At 49.1% G+C, this 22,345-nt stretch overlaps 1 protein-coding gene across 1 annotated transcript; it reads left to right on the forward strand.

Annotated features, from left to right (window-relative positions):
- The first annotated feature begins 1,375 nt into the window (after positions 1-1,375).
- CDCP2 (CUB domain containing protein 2) lies at positions 1,376-21,947 on the forward strand. Its single transcript, XM_009249931.3, has 6 exons — positions 1,376-1,533; positions 9,843-10,190; positions 13,218-13,553; positions 14,538-14,891; positions 17,817-17,995; positions 21,340-21,947. The coding sequence occupies exons 1-6, from the start codon at positions 1,455-1,457 to the stop codon at positions 21,664-21,666; spliced, it is 1,623 nt and encodes a 540-aa protein (XP_009248206.3). The 5' UTR covers positions 1,376-1,454; the 3' UTR covers positions 21,667-21,947.
- Positions 21,948-22,345: the final 398 nt, after the last annotated feature.

Here is a 22,345-nt window from a genome sequence, read left to right on the forward strand (position 1 = left end):
ACTTTCACAGACTGCCTGGAACAGCTGAACACTTCTTTCCTGCCAGTCAACCTCCACGGGTAAGCCAATCCCTCAGGCCTGACCGGTCCTGAGGCTCCGCTGAACACCTTCCACGAGTCTTCCTATGCCCGCAGCAAAGGGCTCCCTGGGGACTTCCTGACAAAAGGATGGGCCAGAGGCACATCCTGGCTGGCAGATGAGGCTGTCTGGGTTCCTGTAGGATAAATAGAAATCTTGAGTGTGTCTATGCACTGAGCCAGGCACTGGCTAAGACTTCTCATACACTATCACGTTTAATCCTCTCAGCAAACTGCAGGCTACTAATTCTTGCTCCAATTTCGCAATCCAGGAACCTGGCCTCAGAGTTACAGAGTTGGGTTACTTTCCCGGGCTACCACAGCCAGGCAGGGGTGGAGCCAGGATTCAGACCTTAGTCTGCCAGAAAGAGCCCAGGATCCTCACTGGGAGAGCAGGAATGTGCCATGTTCCCCTGCTGTCCCCATGCCTGGCACAGGCTCTGCACAGAGAAGGAGCTTAGAAATGCATGTTGGGCTGAACTGAACCAAATCAAAAGACTCCAGATGAGAAGAAAGAGCCCGCTTCCTGTTGGACACAAAGTCCCTGGGGCATTTCTGCAGCGCCAGCTCCTTGTGCAGGGCCTGGCACACAACGATGTTCAAGCAAGGCTTGGGATCAATAAAGGAGCAAGCATTTCATATTCTTGGCCGGAAGTTACACTGGGTCCCAGACCTATTATTGCATTAAGAGTTACGCAATACAATTTTCTAATTCTGTTATTCCTGCTGCATTCTTGCGTGAAAAAGACTTTTCCCTCATCAACTGTCCACAGCAACCTCCTTGCCTCCTCTGAGCTAAATCCGCATGTCTGAGGGAAGTTGTTCTGCGTGTCCCACTAAATACAGGCTCCTTTCAGCTCCCTCAGGGGTGGGGATGGGAAGAACCTGTAGCGAGCACCTACTCTGTGCTTTAGCAAGTGCGATCTCCTTTCATTTTCATAACAACCCCTGGGTCGGAGCTGAACAGCCCCACTGGATGGATGAGAAGACCCAGACCGGGGGAGTTAAATGACTTGTCTAAGGTGACCTGGCAAGTTACAGGCTGAACTGGGATTGATCGGAGATCTACCTGGCCCCAAAAGTTATGTCCTTTCTCCACCACCCACTTTCCTTCCAGGCCTGAGTTGCTTCCCTTCCTGATAGTGTGGTCGGTGCAGATCTCAGAACGTGTAAACCTGGTGACAACAGATCCGTCACTTTACAGTGAGTGAAGGAAGTACCCGGGGATCGGCTTACTAATTCTAGGGGCCGGTGAATTATTCATGCCACCGTTAACTTGGAGGCCCTTTCAGCCTCACCTCTCTTTCCCTTGCTCCGGACCCTCAGATCCTGGCCTACCTGAGCTCGGCAGACCTGTGGGGGGCCCCTGGTGAGGAGATGCTGGCAGAGCGGGGGGCTTGCCTGCTGCTGGCAGTGGCACTGCTGGGCCCAGGGCCCCGGGCCCAAGCCATGGAAGGTAGGCACTCTTGGGACAGACATGAACTGAGAGGGGAAGGAGGTGGGCAGGCAACAGCCAGGGGCTCAAGAAGTTTCTACATGGGAAGCCAGAAAGCAGGAGGTCCTTTTAGGGGACGTGGCTGAGTTGAGAATGTGTTTGTTCCTGAGATGGGGGAAGACAATATTTATTGAGTGCCTGCCGTGTGTTGCATGTTTCACATGTAGGTTGCATTTAATCTGCACAACAAACTTCAAGGTGGATGTTAGTCCCCCATTTTCCAGATGAAGAAACTGAGGACTAGAGATATTAAGTAACCTGTCCAAGGCTACATGGTCACCAAGGTTGAAGGGAATGGCTCCAAAAACTATTAAAGGTTTATTGCTAAACAGTCTTTTTTTTTTTTTTTTTTTCTGAGGCAGAGTCTTACTCTGTGGCCCAGGCTGGCGTGCAGTGTCCCTATCTCAGCTCGCTGCAACCTCCACCTCCCGGGTTCAAACAATTCTCCTGTCTCAGCCTCTTGAGTAGCTGGGATTACAGGCATGTGCCACCACGGCCAGCTAATTTTTGTATTTTTAGTAGAGACGGGGTTTCACCATGTTGGTCACGCTGGTTTCGAACTCCTGACCTCAGATGATCCACCTGCCTCGGCCTCCCAAAGTGCTGGGATTACAGGCATGAGCCACCGCACCCAGCCTGTTGCTGAAGAGTCTTTATTCTCCTCCCGAGACCCTGCTGTCCATCCCACTGCCAAGCAAGTGAAATCAAAGTTCCTTCTTATGGTAGTCAGTGCCCTCTGAGTGTGGGCTCCAAATTCCATATAGTATTGAGCCTCAGTTTCCTGCATCCCTTGGGCATCCCATGCTCTGGCAGGGGAATCACAACCCCTTCGGCTTCACCCTCAGGGATCTTAAGCCCTGCTGTCCCCTCTGTCTGGAAAGTCTTTTTTCCCTTTTTCCACCTGAGAACATCTGGCTCACCCTTCAAGCTCAGATCAAATACCACTCCCTGCATTGGCCTTCCACATCCTCCATCAACCTCACATGCGCCTTCACTGGGGCTCCTGGAACCCTCTGACTGCACTGTGGTCCCCAGTGGCTTTGTGCTGCTCTGGCCTTCCAAGCATTGTTTACCTGTCTGTGAAGCCAGGGTGATATCATTTCACCCTTCTGTAAGGCTCAAGTGGGGCTCAGGGAGGAATTTTACCTTACCAGTCACCCAGTCACTGGCAGAGATGGGATGGGCACCCAAGCGTCTCAACCCATGCCTGGGTGGTGGGAGGAGGTAGCTTTTCCTATTTTCTGGCCACTGGGGCTTAAGGGGCCGTGGGGTAACCCTGGACATCAGTGTGCCTGGCTGGGTCCTAGTGGACAAGGCCTCTGCTTATGCTGATGACTGGAGCCACCTGGGCTGTAGGAATTCCACTCTGATGCTCTGGTGCCTTTCCCTGCCCTGTGGGTAGGGCTGGGAGAAGGACAATAACAGGCATTGGACAGAATATCTATTTGTCCTTTTGCCATAAGGGCATGAATTAGATGCCATTCCTGCCCTGTCCCACCCCAAGAGCCAGGCAGAGAGCCGATAATGTGCATCTGTGCGGCCCTCACACAGCCTTTAGCTCATCAGCGCTCACAGTCACCCAGCAAGGGAGGCACCACTATCCCCATTTCACAGCTCACAGAGGCTAAGTGCACATGCGTCTGAGCCTTTGTCTATGCCATTCCCTCCCTGCAAATCTTCCCCAACTGATGAAACCTTCTCATTCTTCCTAGACAAACTCAAATATCACCCCCTCTGGGAATCTTGCCCCTCCTTGATACTGCTGGCCCCAGCAAGATCGGCTTTCCTCTCCCCAGACCCCAGAGCCCCTTTGTGGCCACAGTGCAATCACGCTGTGTGTTTTGTCTCATTTGCCTGACTCCCCCTGCCCCACTCCACGGTGAGCTTCCCACGGAGGGGCCCATTTTGAATCAGCACAGGCCTGGTACAGGGCACATGTTTAGCGAATGTGTCTTCTCTTATAGGGATTTAGTTAAGTGTATTCTTCAGGATGCTTTTGGTTGCAAGTGACAGAAACTCAACCTGGATGAGTTTTAGCAAAAAGAAGAATACATTGGCTCTGTAACCAGGGAGGCAGGAGGTAGCCGAGCTGGGCTCAGGGATGCCACAACCAGAGCCTCTGGGCTCCAGGGTCACCTCCACTTTTCACATGGCTCTTCCAGTCCACAGAGGGGATTTTTCCTTAAGCCCTGAGCATAAATAATAAAAATTTTTTTTTTTTTTTTGAAATGGAGTCTCACTCTGTCTCACCCAGGCTGGAGTGCAGTGGCGCAATCTCGGCTTAGTGCAGCCTCTGCCTCCCGGGTTCAAGCGATTCTCCTGTCTCAGCCTCCTGAGTAGCTGGTATTACAGACTCCCGCCAACATGCCTGGCCAATTTTTGTATTTTTAGTAGAGACGGGGTTTCACCATGTTGGCTGGGCTGGTCTCGAACTCCTGACCTCAGGTGATCCACACACTTTGGCCTCCCAAGTGCGGGGATTACAGGCATAAACCACAACGCCTGGCCAATAATAATTTTTTAAAAAATTTAAGAGTCAAATACCGACCAAATGCAATGTATGGACCTTGTTCCACCCCCAGGGCTCCCCCTCCCAGTCAAGGGACCAGAAAGGAAAGAACCCCTATCTGGGCATTCTGAGCAGAACTCTGACCTAGCCTGGAGCACATGCCCACCCTGCAGGCCAGTCACTGTGGTGGTGGTGGGACCCCCAGGACTCCCCAGCTAGAGTCAGGCATCCACCCCTGGGGCAAGGAAGAGGAGGGAGGGTTACCACATGGAGGCAAGGAGGGGAGCAGTGTCTAAAAGAGGTGGCTATTGTTGCAAGAGGCGGAGGAAGGGGTATTGGGCAGACCCAAAGCAATAGATGTTCACTACAACAAGTAACTTCCCTTTCCCGGGCTCAGTTTTCTCATGTGTAAAATGAGTCAGTAGCACCTGCCCTGTCTAGTTCATGGGGCTGTTGTGAGGATTGTATAAGATCATTCACTCACTCATTCATTCAGCAAATATACACTGAGCACCAGCTTTGTGCCAGGAACTGTTCCAGGTGCTTGCAGTACAGCAGGGAGGGGGACAGAAATCCTTGCTCTTATAGAGCTTACATTTTTGTGGCAGGATATTGAACCAAATCAATAAGTAAAATAAATAGTATGTTGGATCATGACGAACTCTGTGGAGAAGCATATAGCACTAAAGGGAGAGAAGGAGTATGGGCTGGGGAGAGGGTTTCAGGTGTATATAGGGTGGTTAGGGAAGGCCTCGCTGAGAAGGTGACCAGGGATGTGCTGGCTATTTCGTTAACTTTTAATTATGAAAAATTTCAAACATACCCAAAGCACAGAAAATCATACAATGAATCCCTATGTCCCCATCAATCATCTTCAATAATTATCAACGTTCTGCCTTTCTTGTTTCTTCTATCCCACCCTAGCCCCATTCTGGGAGGTGTGGAGAAATCTAAAGCCTATCTCAGATGCCATATTATTTCACCCATAAATATGTCAGAATATGTCTCTAACAGAGAAACACATAAAACTGTATATAACCTCAATACCTTTACCATGGTATAATAAGTCCTTAATTAAAAAAAAAATTTTTAGAGACAAGGTCTCTCTCTGTCATCCAGGCTGGAGTACAGTGCTGTGGTCATAGCTCACTGCAGCCTCGAACCCCTGGGCTCAAGTTGTCCTCCTGCCTCAGCCTCTTGAGAAGCTGGGACCACAGGAGCACTCCACCACTCCCGGCATCATTCCTTAATTTATATGCTAACTCAATTCATGTTCAGTTTTCCCCAACTATTGACCAAAAAAATATATAAAATATATATATTATATATTATATATAAAATATATATTATATATTATATATAAAATATATATATTATATATTATATATAAAATATATATATTTTATATATTATATATAAAATATATATTATATATTATATATAAAATATATATTATATATTATATATAAAATATATATATTATATATTATATATAAAATATATATATATTATATATTATATATAAAATATATATATATTATATATTATATATAAAATATATATATATTATATATTATATATAAAATATATATATTTTATATATATTATATATTATATATAAAATATATATATTTTATAAATATATATATTTTATATATAATATATATATTTTTACAATTCATTTGTTCAAATCAGAATCCAAACAAGGTCCATACATTGCATTTGGTTGATATTTGACTTTTATATATATATATATATAATTTTTTTTTTTTTTTGAGACGGAGTCTCGCTCTTTCACCCAGGCCAGACTGCAGTGGCGCGATCTCGGCTCACTGCAAGCTCTGCCTCCCGGGTTCACGCCATTCTCCTGCCTCAGCCTCCCGAGTAGCTGGGACTACAGACGCCCGCCACTGCGCTCAGCTAATTTTTTTTTGTATTTTTAGTAGAGACGGGGTTTCACCGTGTTAGCCAGGATGGTCCCGATCTCCTGACCTCGTGATCTGCCCGCCTCGGCCTCTCAAAGTGCTGGGATTACAGGCGTGAGCCACCTTGCCCGGCTGACTTTTATATTTTTTATAAAATTATTATTATTTGTAGAGACAGGGTCTCACTATGTTGCTCAGGATGGTCTCAAACTCCTGGCCTCAGGTGATCCTTCTGCCTCGGCCTCCCAAAGTGCTGGGATTACAGGTCTGAGCCATGGCACCCGGCCTTGACTCTTTTAATACAACAGTTGTGCCTCCTTCCCCCCTTTAAAATTTGTTGTTGAAGCCCCAGCGTCATTTATCTTATAGAACTTCCCACATTCTGGACTTGCCAAACGTGTCCTCATGGAATTACTTAAAATGTTCCTCTAGGTTCCATATTTACTCTAACTGTAGACAGATCCAGAGACTTCCTGAGATTCATATTTCTTCACTTTTTTTTTCAAGAAGACATTTACTGGCCCATGTTCCACTCGACACTTATCTACATCAGTGGGTTCAGGGTTTGTTAGCCTGGTCTATTTGTTACAAAGGTCTCCAAATTAACTTCTTCAGTTTTTTTTTTTTCACTGTCAAATAGTCAGCTGAAGCTAATTTTTTTTTTTAAGAGGTTGGGGTCTTGCTATGCCTAGGCTGGTCTTGAAATACTGGGTTCAAGTGATCCTCCTGCCTCAGCCTCCCAAGCAGCTGGGACCACCAACATGCACCACCATGCCCAGCTAATTTTTATATTTTTTTTGTAGAGATAGGGGTCTTACTATGTTGCCCAGGCTGGTCTCAAACTCCTGGACCCAAGTGATCCTCCTGCTTTGCCCTCCCAAATTGCTGGGATTACAGGTCTGAGCCATCACGGCCAGCCAAAATTATGTTTTCCTAGTGTTGTTATTCTTTCCGAAGTCTTCTATAAATAAGTTTTCCCGGCCGGGCACGGTGGCTCATGCCTGTAATCCCAGCACTTTGAGAGGCCCAGGCGGGTGGATCACCTGAGGTCAGGAGTTCGAGACCAGCCTGGCCAATATAGTGAAACCCTGTCTCTACTAAAAATACAAAAATTAGCTGGGCATAGTGGCGGGCACCTGTAATCTAGCTACTTGGGAGGCTGAGGCAGGAGAATTGCTGGAACCCAGGAGGTGGAGGTTGCAGTGAGCCAAGGTTGCAACATTGCACTCCAGTCTGGGCCAACAATAAGTTTTCCCTCACCATCTATTTAGTTGTCCAGAAATACAGTCCATATAGGAAAGGCCAAGTAGATGTTAAATTTCTATTATCAATTTCCCAAAAAAAATTGATAAATGAGTTAGTGCCTAGCAACCTCTAAAATAAACCAATGAGTTTCATTTTAATTTCTTTTGAGTTGCATTGCGAATTCTTGTTTTTATATATGTGATATGTTTCAATCCACTGCAGGCATTACTCTCTTTTGATGCTCGAATTGTACCTTCTTTAGCCAGTGGAAGCCATTTCAAGTAGGCTTCTGTGTCTTTTTTTTTTTTTTTTTTTTTTGAGATGGAGTCTTGCTCTGTCACCCAGGCTGGAGTGTAGCGGCACAATCTCAGCTCACTGCAACTTCTACCTGCTAGGTTCAAGGGATTCTCATGTCTCAGCCTCCTGAGAAGCTAGGATGACAGGCGTGCACCACCATACCCAGATAATTTTTGTATTTTTAGTAGAGACAGGGTTTTGCCATGTTGCCCAGGCTGGTCTCGAACTGGTGAGCTCAAACGATCCGCCCACCTCAACCTCCCAAAGTGCTGGGATTACAGGCATGAGCCACTGCGCCTGGCCAGGTTTCTGTGTCTTTTGACACAATCTCAGCAGTCTTTGATAGCCTCTTTGCTGTTTGGCATAGCAAGATAACCAAGTATATTTTGTGTATTTCCTGTATTAAACCTGGTACCAGACATTGCTCTAAAGAGCCTTGTTCATCTTAGTTGAACATAAGAATCCTAATCGAAAGCCTAGAGGTGTAAAACACTACTGGATTCTAGGCTTTCTTGGTAAACAGAACTAGGAAATAAATTTTTAAAAAATAAAAATAAATCAAGTTCACACTGATACTTTCAATTCAAATTAAGGATCACAAGAGTTTTACTTAGTATTTTAAATTTTTATCTATCAGGCTGGGCATGGTGGCTGATGCCTATAATCCCAGCACTTTGGGAGGCCAAGGCAGGCGGATAACTTGAGGTCAGGAGTTCGAGACCAGCCTGCCCAAAATGGTGAAACCCTGTCTCTACTAAAAATACAAAAATTATCTGGGCATGGTGACAGGCACCTGTAATCCCAGCTACCCGGGAGGCTGAGGCATGAGAATCGCTTGAACCTGAAAGGCAGAGGTTGCAGTGAGCTGAGATCGTGCCACTGCACTCCAGCCTGGGCTACAGAGCCAGACTCCATCTAAAAAAAAAAAAAAAAAAATTATACCTACCACTCTTACACTGAAAATATTGGTTTCTATTGACATTAACTTACTTATTTGCTCTACTCTAATATATAATAATTGCAAAATGATATTTAATATCATTATTAATAGTAAGTTTACTGAATATAGTTTAAGATGTTGTTGTGGTTCATTTTGTCCTTGAGATATATCCCACTAGGACTGTGTGGTTAAAATACTGTCTTTCAAAGTCAGTTGAAATCATTTTTCCCCATGTGACTATGCCTCCAAGTTGGTAAGATTCAGTTTATTTGTTTCAGTTTGGGATATTTAGGGGTTAACTTTTCTTTGATCTCTTAAAATTATATAAAGTATTTTATGTGCTTACACAGTGAAAATTATGAAACAGGGCACATTTAAGGAGATCCAGCCATCATGCCTGCTTCCTCCACTCTTTTTACTACTTCCCCTGACAGAGAATTATTCTTATTAGTTTCCTTCCATTGTTTTCTTTTGTTAAACACAAGCAGATCTGCACATATAAAAATGTACTTTTAACATTGTAGTGACTGTGCACATTTTCACTTGGGGAGGTTATTATTATTATTAATTTCAAAATAATGTTTTAATAATTAACTTAAATTCCCTACCGCGTAATGTTTTAACTAAAATTCTAGGGCCCTGCCTGACACTTCCTGTCTCCTTTCCTGGCTTGCTTTTTCTCCATAGCTTCTCACTGTGTCATAAACTATATATATATTTATTTTTTATTTTTTATTTTTATTTTTTTTTTGAGACAGAGTCTCGCTCTGTTGCCCAGGCTGGAGTGCAGTGGCATGATCTCGGCTCACTGCAACCTCTGCCTCCCGGATGCAAGTGATTCTCCTGCCTCAGCCTCCCGGGTAGCTGGGACTACAGGCGTGCACCACCACGCCCGGCTAATTTTTGTATTTTTAGTAGAGATGAGATTTCACTGTATTGGCCAGGCTGGTCTCGAACTCCTGACCTTGTGATCTGCCTACCTCGGCCTCCCAAAGTGCTGGGATTACAGGCGTGAGCCACTGCACCTGGCCCCATAAACTCTCTATTTTACCTGCTATGTTTATTGTCTGTCTTCCCTGCCGGAATGTGGGTTCCATGAGGGTGGGGGTTTTGTCTGTTTTGTTTCTGCTGTGACCCCAGCACCTAGAACAATGCCTAGCACTCAAACAGTATTTGTGGAATGAATACCAGCATGCTTGATCAGCATTTACTGATGCATGAGCAAATAAACACACGGCCTTGTGTTCCCTCATCCCATCCCAAGAACCCAGCTTTGTAGCTGGGCCCACTGCCCTTACCACATGTACCCAAGACCCCAGCACGGAGTCTCAGCCATCCTTCTCCCTTGCCCCAGGTGTCAAATGTGGGGGTGTGCTCTCAGCACCTTCTGGAAACTTCTCCAGCCCCAACTTCCCTAGACTGTACCCCTACAACACAGAGTGCAGCTGGCTGATCGTGGTGGCCGAGGGATCCTCGGTGCTGCTCACCTTCCATGCCTTTGACCTGGAGTACCACGACACCTGCAGCTTCGACTTCCTGGAGATCTACAATGGGGCCTCACCAGACAAGGGCAACCTGCTGGGGAGGTTCTGCGGCAAGGTGCCCCCACCGCCCTTCACCTCCTCCTGGCATGTCATGTCTGTCATCTTCCACTCGGACAAGCACGTGGCCAGCCATGGCTTTTCTGCGGGCTACCGGAAAGGTCAACGGGGGGCCTTAGGGACCTGGTGCAGTGGCTCACACCTGTAATCCTGGTGCTTTGGCAAACCAAAGTGGGAGAATTACTTGATCTCAGGAGTTCAAGGGGGGATTTGGCAGTGGAGGAGCTGGCCCTGGGGTGGAGATGGGAAGACAGCAGCAGGGCTCAGGTGAGACCTACAGGGTCTCAGCATCTTGGCACGTAGGCTGCTCTGTAACCTGCACGACCCAGCTCTCATGCATAGTTTATAAGGCAAAAGCAGCCTCCTCACCGTTCATGACCATGCTTGTAGCTGGGGTTCCCACCTTCATGGCAATGCTCCCCATGCTGCCTCCGTTTCTCCCGGAGTCCTCAGAGGGTCGCACTGTGCTCAGGAATGAGGCTCTCATGCTCTACTACCCTTGTCATTCTTGTCCTGTGTCATGGCATAAGGCCACAGGCGGGGACACCACTGCTGTTGGGGCCTTCTGTGGCATCCCACCACTTCACGGCTTGGGAATCCTTGCCTGAGTTCCCACACAAGGGTGTGGGTGGAGCTAGTGACTGTTATATCATGTGTCCCTAACCCGTCTCTCCTTCAACCAGGCTTGACACCTGCCTCTCAGTCCAGTGAGGGGAGAGGAGGCCTTGTTCTTCTTGCCTTTCTCTTTGACTCATTCATCCTTGTCTCCAGGTTCTGTGCAAAGGCTCAAATCTCCTGCTTCCTCCCAATGCCAGAACCAAAGGCCTCGATGTTAGCTCAAACAGTAGACACCCACAGAGGCTACTGGTCCCCAGGGTCCACCAACAGCAATCCTGGGGGACTCGGGTGGGACCCCAGTCACTGCTGCATTTGGAAGGATAGAATCGTAGAATGCCACAACACAAGAACCATAGGCAGATCTAATCATAGTTTTGGAATTTTAGACCCTTAGATTTGTAGAATGTTGGAATATCAAAGTCATAATACCATCAGCCACATTTCCTAACATTTTTAAAAACAGGAATACCTTTATGTCAAATGGAACCTTATGTTAATCCCCTATGTTAAAAAAAAAAAAGATAAAGGCAATAAAAAATAAAGGCAATGTTTTAGTGCTATGCATTTATTCTGTAAGTTCTTTTTTTTTTTTTTTTTTTTTTTGAGATGGAGTTTTGCTCTGTCACCCAGGCTAGAGCGCAGTGGCGCAGTCTTGGCTCACTGCAACCTCTACCTCTCGGGTTCAAGCCATTCTCCTGCCTCAGCCTCCCGAGTAGCTGGGATTACAGGTGCACACCACCCACCATGCTTGGCTAATTTTTGTATTTTTAGTAGAGATGGGATTTTGCCATGTTGGCCAGGCTGGTCTCAAACTCCTGACCTCAAGTGATCCACCCGCCTTGGCCTCCCAAAGTGCTGGGATTACAGGCGTGAGCCACCATGCCCAGCCTGTAAATTCATATTTTAACTTCTTATAAGCCAATCATTAAAAACACAAGTAAATATTGATGGCCTCCAATGAGTTAAATTTTTAAATGTAGAATATTTAAATTTTAACATCTTGTTAAAGATATTAAAGACTGTGGGTGCTGTCTTTTCATTACATTAAAAGAGAGCTTGAAATACAGCATAAGAATGAAATTTGCACCAGGTGCCAGCAGGTGCTCCAGGGTGCTGCTGGGGAGCCCCAGGGCACAGTTGGGAAGTCTCTGCGAAGGTTGTTAGTGTTGGAAGGGATCTCACAGGCTATCTAAACCTGCCTTCTCATTTCACAAAATCTGAGTCCCTGAGAGGGCCTTCTTAAAGTCACATGGCTGGGCCAGCACTGGGAAAAGACGCCAAGTCCTTAGACGCCCCATCCAGAGCCCTGGTCACACAGCCGTGCCATAGGGCGAGATGCTGGAGTCTCAGGAAACACATCCCACATATGCCCTCCCTGCTGGTGACCTCCAGCAAGTCACGGCATTCACCCACACTTGCCGTGTGGTTGTACTGGCCAAGCTGGCTTCCTGAGAGTTTCCAGCAGCATATTTTCAGACTCTGCTCAAGTCTGAGCCCAGTGGATCAAGCTGGTTCAGTCTTATGATTTCTAATGTTCCAATGAGGCTCAGAGAGGCTGGGTTAACTTCCCCAGAGTCACACAGCTAATAAAAGGCAGAGATGGGAGACTACTTGTCTTCAGATGTCAAACCAAGCTCTACTTCATCAGGTCCTCGCTCTAAGTCTTGATTTCCTCATCTGTTAGGGAGGTTTGATTACATTCCTGAGCTCAGGCACCTCAGCCTCTGTGCCCCACTGGCCTTGTAGGAGTGGACAGTGAAGGTCACAAGGGTCAAGTGCACAGGATCCATAGTTAGTCTTCCTGGGTTCAAATCCCACTTTGCCAGTTACCAGTCGGGTGACCTGATCTCAGGGCCCTGACCACGTTCCCTGGGCCCTGCCATTTCAATGTGCTTCTGCCAACCTCCACAGTTCTTTGTTGGAGGGCTTTTTTCTGAAGTCTCAGTAGGTCACTCCCAGCCCACAGCAGCCCTCTGCCTGCACTCTGGGGAGTTGGCATATAAATGCCGCAGCTCCCTCGCTCCTAGATTGACAGAACTCTGAAGTATGTGCTTTACCCCATCCCCAGAGTTCCCCCCCAGGTCAGCAGCTGACTTGAACACACCTCCCCTTCTCTGTCCACTCCCTCCCTCCCCACCTGGGGGCCCCCGGATCTCCCATGTAAACTCCTTGCACTCAAATCCTTATCTCAAGGTCTGCCTGGGTGAACTCAAACTCAAGTAAGCTACTGAACTTCTCTTTGCCTCCCTTTTCTTAATTATAAACTCAGAGAAACTGCAGGAGAGTCCTTGTGCGGCTACTCTGAGGATTTGAACGGGCAGCATAGGTGCCAAGTGCTAGGCCTGAGCACGTGCTACACTTGCTACTTGGGTAGCAGGTGCTTGTTGGATGGTAATGAGACCCTAATGAGATACCTGTGGGGGCAGCATGTTGGAGTGTCTTGTTCCCAAGGGAGGAAATTGGGAGCCACAAGGAGAAAGAAAGGTCAGCTCAAGTGGGTTCCCTTGCAGATGTGTGTGGCGGCGTCCTGACCGGCCTGTCGGGGGTCCTCACCAGTCCTGAGTACCCCAACAACTACCCGAACAGCATGGAGTGCCACTGGGTGATCCGGGCCGCCGGCCCTGCCCACGTCAAGCTGGTGTTCGTGGACTTCCAGGTGGAGGGCAATGAGGAGTGCACCTATGACTACGTGGCTGTACTTGGGGGTCCTGGCCCCACCCGTGGGCACCACTACTGTGGCAGCACCAGGCCCCCCACCCTCCTGTCTCTGGGCCACGAACTGCAGGTGGTCTTCAAGTCCGACTTCAACATCGGAGGCCGTGGCTTCAAGGCCTACTACTTCTCAGGTAGGAGGGGCTGGAGCTCCACCCTGAATCCTCCTGTGCCTACTGGGCTCCTGTCTCCCCATTACACTTGCAGGGGTCACACCTTTCTGCCCCCCAGCAGCCTTGGGCTTTCTGCACTCTCTCTGCCTGGAATGCTCTAGCATACCCTTGGCCAATGCCAAGACATAAGCATGTCACCTCTGCGAAGACTTCCCGTTTTACCAGAATTAATCCCTTTTCAACTCCTTATATAAGTTTTTTACACTATGATCTAACATTTGTCACTTCTGTGTGTAGTTTGCATGTCAATCTCCCCTGTCTGACTGAGTCCCTTATGGGCTTATCTTTGCACCTGGCACATAGTAGGTACTCAATATTTGTACAAATGAATGGATGGGAACTTTACAGTCTAGTTAGAGAGATTATAAGGAAACAGACAGTGCAAGCCATTATGATCTGTGCTATCCATCAGTAAGAATCATGGATGACTTCGTGGAGGAGAGACTTGAGCATTACCCTGAAGGAGTTAGATGGAAGCAGAAGGGAAAGGCATTCCAAGCAGGAGGAACAGCATGTGCAAAGGCCTGGAGGGCAGATAGTGTTTGGTATGCTCATAGTACATACCAAATGGGGCAGTGAGAAAAGGGGAAAAGCCAGGCATGAACCACATCATCTGCCAAGCCAAAGAGTTCGGAGGTAACTCTGAGGGCAGGTATTGTGTATTATTATTGAATTCCTAAACAGGGCCTACACCTGTGAAGGGGACTGTCATTTGGAATACAAGTCCCAGCTTTCAGCTAGTTGCAGTTTAAAACAAGCTTTGGGATCAAGCATCCCAACTTTCAGCTAGTTGGGATCAATTGTCTGGTTTGCTAGCCATGGTGCCCACAATCTGCCTGGTGGTTTTAGGACCACTGTGGCATCTGCTGCCTAAGCTGTAACTGCAGAGGTGACTTCTCCTCTCCCCTCACTGTTGCTCCTCCCACCTCCCCATCCCCCACCCAGGAGAATGCCAGGAGGTATACATGGCCATGCGGGGCAACTTCTCCAGCCCACAGTACCCCAGCTCCTACCCCAACAACATCCGCTGCCACTGGACCATCCGCCTGCCCCCGGGCTACCGGGTCAAGGTGTTCTTCCTGGATCTGGACCTGGAGAAGCCCAACAGCCTGACCAAGACCTGTGACTTTGACCATCTGGCGGCCTTCGATGGGGCCAGTGAGGAGGCACCCCTGCTGGGGAATTGGTGTGGACACCACCTGCCACCACCCGTCACCTCAAGCCACAACCAGCTTCTACTTCTGCTGCACACGGACCGCAGCACCACCCACAGGGGCTTCTCCGTGGCCTACATCGGAGGTCAGCTGGGCTGTGGGAGTGGGTCCGCTGAGGGGGAAGGGGAGGCTTTGCAGCCTCAGTCTTCCTCCATCCCACCAGTTTGTCCTGCACCCCCATGAATGGTCTTCTCCAGCGCCTTCTCTGTTGGCTACACCCTTGCCCACTCTCGGGACCCCTGAGATTGGACGGCACGGGTCCCACTTATTTCCACTATTGCAGAGCCTCCTTCCCCAGCTCCTAACTTCATGAGTCCTCACCCCTCCCTATCTGGTTCCTTCCCCCTGGGCCCCTGGCCCCTCTTGTGTTGTTATTGGTCCCCTGTATCCAGGGGAAATAGACAAAATATGGTAATATTGTTTATGGCAAAAAAAAATTAGTATAACCTTGGGTATGTCTACCAGCCCTGCTTGTATCATTCAGAACTACTCATTGAAAACATGGTGCTTGTTTTTCCTCACTCAACAGGAAGCCTGGAGCTAGGCAGCTGCTGTATTGGTCCAGGGGCTCAACACTGTTCCAAGTGTTATCTCTGGGACTCTCTGAGCCTTACAGCTGCAAGATGGCTGCCATAGCTCCAGGCATCACATCCATGTTCAAGGCTGGAGGGGACAAGGGAAGTGCCAGCTGCAAATGGCTGTTTATCAAGAAAGCAAAAGCATCTCTAGAACCTCTCACAAGACTTTTACAAAATGTCCCATCAGTTTGAACTCAGTCAGATGGCCATGCCTGGCTGCAGAGGAAGCTGGGAAGCCGGTATTTGGCTTTCTCAGGCTCCATATTATTGTTTAGATTTGTCAGCCAAGAGGGTCCACCATTGCTCCCCTCCTCCCACCCTTCCTTGTCTATGGGCCCAGAAATATCTGTACCCTGCACCTATTGTGCCCTTTTCCTGGCCAAGCAAAGCTCCTCGTTGTGCAGGTGTAGCAACGGAGGTGCTGAGAGGGGAAAGACTTCATTGTGACCACATGGGCAGTCAGTGGCACAGCCAGGATTAGAACTTACTCTCCTGCCTTCTTCTTGCTTGTTTGAGAGGGGCACGAGGGAGGGGAGTCCAGAGCTAAGCTCAGAGAGACCAGGGTCACATCCAAATGCCGCCGTTTACTGATCATCCAAGAGGGCTCATCTGTCAAAGAGGTTGATGAAGGCCCTAGACAGGTGGTTGTGAAGGCCAAATGAAGTAACAAGGTCACAATGCCTGGATCCAAGGACATCTTTCCTTCAGGAAGGTGTCTCAGGCCTGTTCAGCATTCAAAAGATCTTTCCTTGCTCCATATGCGAGGGGAGTTGGGGCCAGGGATGGAGGAGATGGTGATCTGCAGCAAGCTTGGGGCAGAGCCGTGAACTTGGGCAGGCCAGCCCCTTCGGGCCTCAGTGGGCTCCACCTGCAAGCTGGGGTGGGAGAGCTGTGGCTCTGTTAGCACAGCCCTGGAGAGCCCAGCTCCATTGGCTCTGCCTCCACTAGTTGGCATGGCCCCATGTCTCTGTGGGCCCCAGTTTCTCCACCTGTAAGAAGAGGATATTGACGGAAAGATCTTTAAAATTCCTTTTGCCTCTGATAGTCTTATTTCCAGAACTCTCCCAGGCCCTCTCCCAGCCCTGTGTGATTTAAGACAAGCCCCTTCTGCAGAGAAGGAGAGAAAGTTAGGGGGGGTTATCATCCCAGCTCCTGTTCCAGGGGCTTCAGGGCAGGAGTGCCCACCCCCACTCCACCCCACCACCCTCCCCCTCAGATCCCTGTGGGGGCCCAGGGGCACTCACACTGGGCGAGGCTCCAGATGTGGCCCAGGCTGCAGGAGGCCTCCCCACTGGGAGGGCAGCCACAGTGCCAGCTGGGGGTGACACACAGTTCAGCACCACCGAGATCATAGTGGGAGACGGCTGGCCCATAAATCCCCTACTGCCCAGACACCCAGAGGCTGAAATATGTCTGAGGCATTTCCCGCAGAGGGGTTGAGAGTTCCAGGCCTCTGCCTGCCAGCTGTCTTTCCTTTTCCTCCCACCAGGCAGCTGCCTTCCTTTCCCCTATCCTCACCTCTACCCCCGCATGCATGCACACACACACACATACGCACACACACACTCACACAAACACGCTCACCCAAAGCAGACACTTTGAGTCATGTGCACACTGTCCTGGCCAGGAGGGCTGCAGGAGCCTGCTGAATAGGGCGAACAGACCATGAACTTTGAAATCCTGTTGACCTGGTTGGCCACTGCAAACAACTTCATCTCTCAGAGCGTCCGTTCCCAAACCTGTAAAATGAGTTTAGTCACATCCACCTCCTGGGGTCATTGTAGGGAGGGAAAGTGAGGCTTCCCTCACCACCCTTTTTAAAACTGAAACTCTCCTTCCTCACTCCTCCCCAATTCCGATTCGCTCTACTCTCCCGCTGTTTCTTCTTTGCTTGATTTTCCTTCGGGGCACTCTGACATGTGGGTGTATTTTACATTTATTGCCCCCTCCCCCATCTAGAATGTAAGTTCCACAAGTCAAGAATTTCAGCTGTGTTTTTTCCTCATTTTTGTATTTGTGGTGCTGAGAATAGGACCTGAACATAGTAGGCCATCAATATATTTGTTAAATAATTGAATGAATTGCCTGGCACATGGCCAAGTGATTAGCAGATGAATTTTTATGATTATTAAGAACATTCATTCATTCACTCAGCATTCACTGGGCCTGCCAAGCTCTGTGCTGGGCCCAGAGGACGCTGAAAGAATCAAACTTGGTGCCTTCCCTGAGGAGCTCACAGTCTGATGGAGTTGAACGGAGTAACCCGTGTAAAACATCCCATACTGTGCCCTGTAGGATTCCGTAAGAGCTTTTCCTACTCTGGGCCTCAGTTTCCCCATCCACCACCCTTTGTGGGAGGGTAGGGGGTGTTGGGGGGGTGAGGGTCAGACCGCCTGACCCTAAGGCTTCCAGCTCCTCCCTCTGATTCCCAGTGGTGCCCATGAACGTGAGCTGCTCCCGCACGGACTTCCAGATCCTGATCTCCACGCAGGCGCTGTCCCCGCTGGAGCGGACCAAGGTCTACCTGGGCAGCCGGAGCTGTGCCGCCCAGGAGGTCGGCGGCAACTTCAGGATCCAGGCCCGCTTTGATACCTGCGGCACTGAGTCTCAGGTAGGGGCTCGGGGAGGGGGCAGGCACAAGGGAGGGACTCTGACCCTGCTGAAATGCACCTCACATTCCTAAAAATTCAGCTTCTCCTGGCTCTGGGGGCCACACAGGCCTGGATGCAGAGCTAAGCCCTTCTTGGCTTTACTTACCTCAACCAATTTGCTCAGGGTAAATGTAGCAAAGAACTCCAATAGGAGAGACAGAGGAGAGGGGGTCCCTCCGGTTCCCAGCTCTCTTCCTTTTCTCTTCCCAGCTCTCTTTCCTAACCCCAGCTGCTGCTGCTTAACCCCACAGCAACCTAAAGATGCTACCGGTCACTCCTGCTACAGGAGCCCTGCTGGCTGAGCTGCCAGCAGTTCTTCTTTGCTGTTCCTCCCCTTTCCCTTCAGTGCTCCCCAAGGACCCTGAAGACCTCACCCCTTTAATATGCAGAGCTGTGTGGGAGCCCTGCTTCTCCCACCCATCCCCAACCTGGTGATCCAAATCCATCCCTGGGCTCCACAGCACAAAAGGCCCTTTCAAGGCACAGGATCCCCTCTCTCAAAAGGCTGTGAGGCTTACAAGTCCATTTTCCCTACTATCCTTGTATTTTGGAGGCCGTGAACCCAGACTTAGGGCCCTCAGAGAGTCACTGGGCAGTGGCTCAAGCACCCTGGATATTTGTATGCTTAGGGACAGGTCAGGAAGTGGGGTATGGAGTAAAGGAACAGTGGCCTCTGTTGGAAAGACTCTCTGGCCTTGAAATCCAGGGGCTTTGCAGTCTGACTTAGCAGAAATCATGTGCTTTCCAGCAAACCCTCCCCCGCCTCCCAGCATTAGCCACATGTATGCCTCTGGCCCCTCCAGGCCACCCTCTGCCTGCCCCAGCCTCCTGGCAGCCACCATCCTTTTGACCTGAGAAGAGGAGGAGGGTAGGGGGCCAGTCCTGGCTGCCGAGGTATTCTGCCCTCCCCCTATTCCATGCCCTAAGTCTCCCAGGGGTTTTGTTTGGGACAGAACCACATTCCATAAAGTCATAGAATGACGGAGACAAAGAATCCGAGAAGCAGGGACTCAGGAAATCCTAGAACCAACGACTCATAGACACTCACTGTCTCATAGTCACAGAACCACCACCAGAACTCAGAACCACAGAACCATGAAATCTTGGGGTCAGTATCTTGGAAACATAAAATCAGAAAACCTTAGATTCATGGAATCTTAGTGTAACCCTTATAAATCCTAGACCCTCAAGGATCAGTCTTTGCATAGAGTTGCTTTGGAAGATACGTAGCTCAAACAGCTGACAGCAATAAAAAGTAATGCCAATCTTCACGTGCATCTCTTTAAAGACATTAGAGACTTGACTCCCTCCACAGCCATCAACACCCCATGTTGTGTGGCTTTTCTTTCTTTGTCAAGTCTGTCACTCATCAAAACCCCCTCAAGCTTCCCCCCACCCCCATTCTCTGATTTTTTCCTCCCTTCCTTATTATATAGATTAACTTTAGCCTTTCACTAGGTCCCCTTCCACTCTCAGGAGTCTTTCTTTCCCCAGTGTCCTGATTCTATATCCCAAAAATCCAGGGCACAAGTTCTCAGATGGGAGCAGGAGCTCCTTTGGGGACATGGAATCAGAGCCTTTTGGAAGCCCAAAGTTGGAAGAGACACATAAAGTCACCTAGTCCATAAAACTGATTTGTGACCAGTCTGGTCAACATGATGAAACCTCGTCTCTACTAAAAATACAACAATTAGCTGGGCGTGGCGGTGAACTCCTGTAATCTCAGCTACTCGGGAGGCTGAGGCATGAGAATCGCTTGAACCTGGGAGGCAGAGGTTGCGGTGAGCCAAGATCACACCACTACACTCCAGCCTGGGCAACAGAGCAAGACTCTGTCTCAAAAAAAAAAAAACAAAAAACCACAAGAACCCTCCTGATTTGTGACACCTGTTCAACCCTTCCCCAAAAGGGTTACCCAGTCTCTGGTGCTGGGGACTTCCTACTATTCACGGCTGCTGTGACTCTGCTAGGCAGCTTTGATTTTTAGAAGCGTCCTCTCAGAAGTGCTACTTGCTAGATGGGGCCAGTTAGGAAACCCTGAAGAAGGCAGTGGCTGCTGCAGATTGGGCGTGGTTGGGAGAGTAGTTCTGCATCACTGCTGACCACGCCAGACTGCCCATTACAATGCTGCCCTCCAGCCTGGGCCTGCAGGCCCATCGTCTCAGGGCCACTCGACTCCTTCATCCAAGGTGGGGAGGGCAGCAGGGTGCCAGGCCCCCACATCTTGTTCCTCGATGGCTCTTCCCAACACTAGGCTGCTGTCCCTGGGGTAGCCAGGGACTCAACAGCAGGATACCTACTGCAGATATCATGGGGAGAAAAGGCTGCAGGGGGAAGCCATACAGCACCGAGGACAAAGCTCCTAAGGTGGAGGCAGGAGACTTGGCTTCTGACCTAGCTCTGGGCAAGTCATCACCCTTCCAGGCCTCAGTAGTCACGTCTATAAATTTGCCAAGGATGGGGGATTGGAGTCTGTAAATTTGCCAAGGATGGGGGATTGGAGTCGACGCTTTGAAAAGCCGCCTTTGGTTCTATATTCTTTTGTTTGAGTGAGGTGTGATGGCCAAGAGCACAGTTAAGAGTTGGGCAGATCTGAGTGAGAATATGGGCTCTGTCACTTGTATGCTGTGTGACCTCAGGCAAGGGATTTAACCTCGGGGCCTTAGTTTCCTCCTCTGTAACATGGGTTTTTTTTTTTTTCTTGAGATGGAGTCTCGCTCTGTCTCCCAGGCTGGAGTGCAGTGGCACGATCTCGGCTCACTGCAAGCTCCACCTCCTGGGTTCATGCCATTCTCCTGCCTCAGCCTCCTGAGTAGCTGGGACTACAGGCGCCCGCCACCACGCCCGGGTAATTTTTTGTATTTTTAGTAGAGATGGGGTTTCATTGTGTTAGTCAGGATGGTCTCGATCTCCTGACCTCATGATCCACCCGCCTTGGCCTCCCAAAGTGCTGGGATTACAGGCGTGAGCCACCGCGCCTGGCCACATGGGGTTTTTAATGGTACCAGTAAGAGAAGGTTGTTGTGAGAATTAAATAAGATACTTAAAATATAGAGCCTGGACCATGGTAAATGGCCCCAGAACATCAGCCAGAGAAACGCTGGCATCAAATCTGATATCGTCCTTCCAGACAGCTTACCCTCACGGTACCCCTTTTACAGATGGGATCACTGAGGCTCAGAGTAAGGACTAGAATACAGGCTCCTCGGGCTCTGCCCCCCTGGTACTGAGACCCCCACATATATAGGGAAACAAGGTCAGCCCAAGCTCCTTCAGGTGTGACGAGTACCCTGTGACCCCACAGAGAAGAAACAACACTTCAGTGATTGTCAGCGTGCTGTACATCGACTTCTCGGCCGCGGGGCGGGAGGACATCCATGAGTACGAGGTCCGCTGTGAGCCGCGGCGCAAGGAGGCTTCTGTCTACCTGTTGTCTGGTTCTCACTGGCTGGGGCCCTATGCTGCCACTGCAGAGCACCTTCAGGAAGCACGACCCAGGGATGAGGCAGAGGCACTGGAGGGCCCAGTGACTATGGTGGCCCAGGATACCAGTGACATCGTCTTCCTGGGCCTTTGCATCCTGGCTGGAATCCTCATGGTTATTGCCATCATGGTCTTGATGCTGCTTTGAATAGACAGCATAGGGACCTGGCATCTGACACGCCTGGGAGGCAGCTTAGGGACCCATAACAGGGGTGGGATGGGCACTTGCTGACTTGGTGACCATGGGCAGGTCATGTCCCTCTCTGAGCCTCCATTTCCTAGGGACAATCATTCTGCCCTGCTATCTCACAGGGCTGGCATGAGGCTCAGAGGCGGGCAGAGATGGATAAGAGCTTTGTAATCTGTAGCATGCTGTGTATGTATATGCAATTGCTGTTATTAATTTTAAAGATATTCTGCTGTAGAAAAGAACTCTCCCACGTGTGTTACTTGTCAGTTTGGGTAGTTGTGGTCACTGGTGGCAGAGTGTAGATAAAACTGACTCGTTCTATAACTTATATGGGTGCTTTACCAACTCAGGGTACAAACAAAGGCACCACTAATTTTCCTTCCTCCCTCCTTCCCTCCCTCCCTCCTTCTTTTCTTCCTTTCTTCCTTCCTTCCTTTTGCTCTCTTTTTTTTTTTCTTTTCTTTTCTTTTCCTTCAAGACTGCTCTATTGCCCAGGCTGGAGTGCAATGGCACAATGTTGGCTCACTGCAATCTCTGCCTCCCGGGTTCAAGCAATTCTCCTACCTCAGCCTCCCGAGCAGCTGGGATTACAGGCGCCTGCCACCACACCCGGCTAATTTTTGTAGTTTTAGTAGAG

The sequence above is a fragment of the Pongo abelii genome, chromosome 1 (genome assembly GCF_028885655.2).
Source record: "Pongo abelii isolate AG06213 chromosome 1, NHGRI_mPonAbe1-v2.0_pri, whole genome shotgun sequence".
Lineage (NCBI taxonomy): Eukaryota > Metazoa > Chordata > Mammalia > Primates > Hominidae > Pongo > Pongo abelii.